Genomic DNA, 3,738 nt, shown 5'->3' with positions numbered 1-3,738 from the left:
ATTGCCCCTAATTAATTGAGTCTTCATACGTAGTATACGTGAGCTTTAATATCTACGATCATTTTCTTATTATGTTGCCAAAAGATATTAGATTTGGACACAGAGAACGGTACCTCCTTAATGAGAAGCTCAGAATAATAATAATAAGAGGAGTTGTTAATTAGGGGTTATATATGACAAAAACATTAAGATTTGTACAATTAGGTAGCAGACATAATCAATTAGCTATCCTCTTACTTGTGGGTACATAGAAAGAACATAAATCAGGATGAACAAAAAACGACAAAGAAAGTTGGCATATAAAAAAATAAAAAATAAAAATAGTCTGGTTCTATGAGTATCCTGCATTCACGCAGGGTTAGAAGAAGGATCGCACCTTAAGAGTGTGATGTAGGCAACATACTCTAATGCAAATATTAATGACTGTTTCCACCGCCCGAGCCCGTGACTTATAGGTCATAGAAACAACCTTACTGTTACTTCAAGGCTCCCTTCAAAGTTGGCATATAATTAAGGAGAAAAAATTAAAGGAATCGGAAATAGCATGCTAAGAACTAACAGATTAACAAGTCCATAAAGGAGCTAAACATTTCAAGCTTTTCTAAAAAGCAACCTAGAAATACTTGGGCCGCTTATTAGCCTGGCGATGAACTTGTGAGCCAAGAAGCTCATCCAGAAGGTTGTTATCCAAATACTCAAATTCAATAACCTTCTCTTCATGATCATGTCCCTCCAATGTCACATTCTCTTGTTGATCAGAAGAACCAGTAGCTGAAGAAGAAGATGGTAAAGAAGAAGAGGCCGACATATGCGCGTTTTCCATGGATGATGCGTAGCTTGGTCTAGGATCTAGAGGTACATTGGTATTATTATTGTGATTATAATGTCCATCGTTTGGGAAGTTGAGGATGGCTTGGTGGCCCCTTAGAGAAAAGGCAGCCCGATCATACGCTCGGGCTGCTTCTTCTGCTGTTTCAAAGGTGCCTAGCCAAAGGCGTGCCCCGTTTCGATTAGGGTCACGTATCTCCGCTGCATATTTTCCCCAGGGCCTTCGTCGTATGCCTCGGTATTTGTTCTCTCTTCTTCCTCTCTGATCTTCGTTGGAGTCCATCACCGTGGCTATCTTGATCTAGTGTTCGTTTCTCGATTTTATGGCTTTAGTTTCTAAGGATGTGCTAAAATGTGGAAGTTTAGGTATATGCATGGCAACTACTATATATAGCAATGTCGTAGTCATATTTGACCGTTGACCAAAGTGGATTTTATCTTGACTTCTTCCACAAAGGGTTCGGGTTTAGGGTCATGGGTGGCAACGTTGGTGATGGTGGCATGAAAGAATTGACTAGTCATAAACCTGGTTCACCTCATATTTGGGCCTTACCCGATAAGCATTAAAGTTCAAGGGAAAATGTTTACTTTTGTACTACGAATTTAACAGATTATTCAAGAAAATGGAAGAGGAAATATAAGAAATAAAAATATTCGGTCATCAGGAAATTATTTAGAAAAAATAATATTCCATTTAAAATTGGAAATCTAATTATTGACAACCGTGATTTTTTTTTGCAGTTTTGGTTCTTTATATAACTATAAATTCAATAACGTGACATCTCTTTTTCTTTTTTTCATTTTCTTGTCAGGAGTTTCTTCTAGCTGGGCGCTGGCTTATAGATTCTCACCAACGAAGGATTAAATTCTATGTCATTTATTTACAAACGAAAGATTAAATTCTCATTATTTGGATACCATTACTTTTTCTGTGAATAAATGAGAAGTTATGGTCCAATTTGGTAGTCCGCCCAGTGCGAGAAAAGATACTGACGGCCCAATGTTTTTTCAGAGTTTGAAGCGAATTAGTATTAGAAAAAGAAAACATTTCGCACTAAGCAACTTGAAATATACATGCAGCTTCGAAGAAGCAGCAAAATTAGGAGTGTACATAGCGTATGCGTATTGATTCGAATTTTTTAATTATAATCAAATTAATTTTATTCGATTATTAAATTTAAAGACCAAACTAAACCAATAAAAGTCGGGTTTTTAATCGCAATTTTTCCCAGATTATCCGTGGGAGTTTTTCATAAAGTCTTCATAACACAAAAAATAGAATTCGTGCTCAAAATATTTCTTTAATCCTAGTAATACAGAACTATATAAGGTGCTTTTCAAAAAAATAGCATAAAATATAAGATGAGCCATGGCATTGTACTAAAATATTCAACAATAAAGATAATAAAATCACATAAAATAAATATTATTAATAAGCCATAATTTAAAATTAATAAGTTGCTAAAATAAGTGCAACTAATAAGTACTACTATTATTTACAGGACTAAACACTAAAAAAATAAGTTATGCATTTTTTCTATATTGTGGAAAAAAGTAAAATATAGATATCCAACACTATCGTCATTCCTAGTACAGTTGAATTGAATGTCTTTTGTTAGCATTAGTATTGATTTGATTTAATTAGGGATTTATTTGAGTTACTAATATTTATGGACTTTAACACTCGAGCATTCAAAAATTATAAGTCCAAGCCTGAAATAATATGATTAAAATAAAACAATGAAAAAGTTTAAGAAATATTTATAAACTACACTACAATAAATATTTTTATGTATTAAATATATTTAGAACTTCTATACATGTAATGTCGGTTTGGTTTTGGTTTGACTTTTTTTAGTTAAAACCAAACTAAACCAATTATGATTAGGGTTTTTTTCCCAAGATCCCATAGTCGGACTTTTTTCTCGATTTGACTCGAATTATCGATTTAGTGTAGTTTGTCGGTTTTCTTTGTACACCCTTAAGCAAAATAAACAGATATCTATGATGAATTCTTACTTGAAAAGGATCCTTAATGAATTGAAGAAATAATTATCATAGAGCTAATATTCGTATATCAACATTGACCTGGATATGGGAAGATCTAAAACATCGAGTAATTATCATAGAGCTAATTGCATATACTCCTCTATTCGACCAAAATACTGTTTGTCGATTTATCATCGGATCCAGGATTCCGAACAAGGGGTTCAATATTATAAAGAAGTGAATAGTAAAAATTGCATCAAATGGATTCATCAAAATTTGTTGAATCCAAATGTAATGTCAAACGGGTTCATAAAAAAAAAGGTTAAATTTAAATAGCAATTAAACTATCGTCGAAACTCATGCTAATGATATGTTGGATTAAAACTAAGGGAAACTACCAGCTATATCCATTTATAAGTAGCTCATTACAAAAAATTGTCAATTCATAAAATATTACTAATATTAGCCAAATATTACTAATATAAGCCAATTAGCTATTTGTAGCAAAAAAAGGTCAAATTTTTGCTTTCTTTTGAGTGGGTGTTATTAGAATAGATTGGGTACATTTTAAGGAGCTTGAATCTCAGTTTTGGGATGATTTGGTGAAGTTTTGAGGTGGTTTGAATTGAACATTCGAAGTAAAAACTGAACATGAAAAAATAAATGATGTGTATCGCATTGTGTATCATTTGTGTATGACATATGTATCATATTTGTATCAATTGTCTATCACATGTATAGCTGTGTGTGAGATACAAGAATGATACATGTGTCGCAGAAGGATTTTTTGAACTCGATTTAATTACGAATTTTAATATAAAACAGTCCAAATCACCTCCAATCTTCCTCAAATTTTATCTATATGCACTGCCTTGATTTTATCGGGATTAATTTCGATCCCCCGATTTGATACCATAAAGC

General features: G+C 32.8%; 1 protein-coding gene across 1 annotated transcript; it reads right to left on the bottom strand.

Annotated features, from left to right (window-relative positions):
- Window positions 1-217: 217 nt before the first annotated feature.
- Window positions 218-1,175, bottom strand: LOC109211358 (ethylene-responsive transcription factor ERF098-like). The gene has a single exon (XM_019374890.1). It carries the CDS (start codon window positions 1,109-1,111, stop codon window positions 614-616), a length of 498 nt encoding a protein of 165 aa, XP_019230435.1. The 5' UTR covers window positions 1,112-1,175; the 3' UTR covers window positions 218-613.
- Window positions 1,176-3,738: the final 2,563 nt, after the last annotated feature.

This window comes from Nicotiana attenuata, unplaced genomic scaffold (assembly GCF_001879085.1).
Source record: "Nicotiana attenuata strain UT unplaced genomic scaffold, NIATTr2, whole genome shotgun sequence".
Taxonomy (NCBI): Eukaryota; Viridiplantae; Streptophyta; class Magnoliopsida; order Solanales; family Solanaceae; genus Nicotiana; species Nicotiana attenuata.
Note: the sequence above shows the minus strand (reverse complement) of the source record. Positions and strands in the feature narration are given on the sequence as shown.

Coding starts and splice junctions, on each gene's coding strand:
- LOC109211358 (XM_019374890.1), bottom strand. CDS start 1,111: ATGGACTCCAACGAAGATCAGAGAGGAAGAAGAGAGAACAAATACCGA.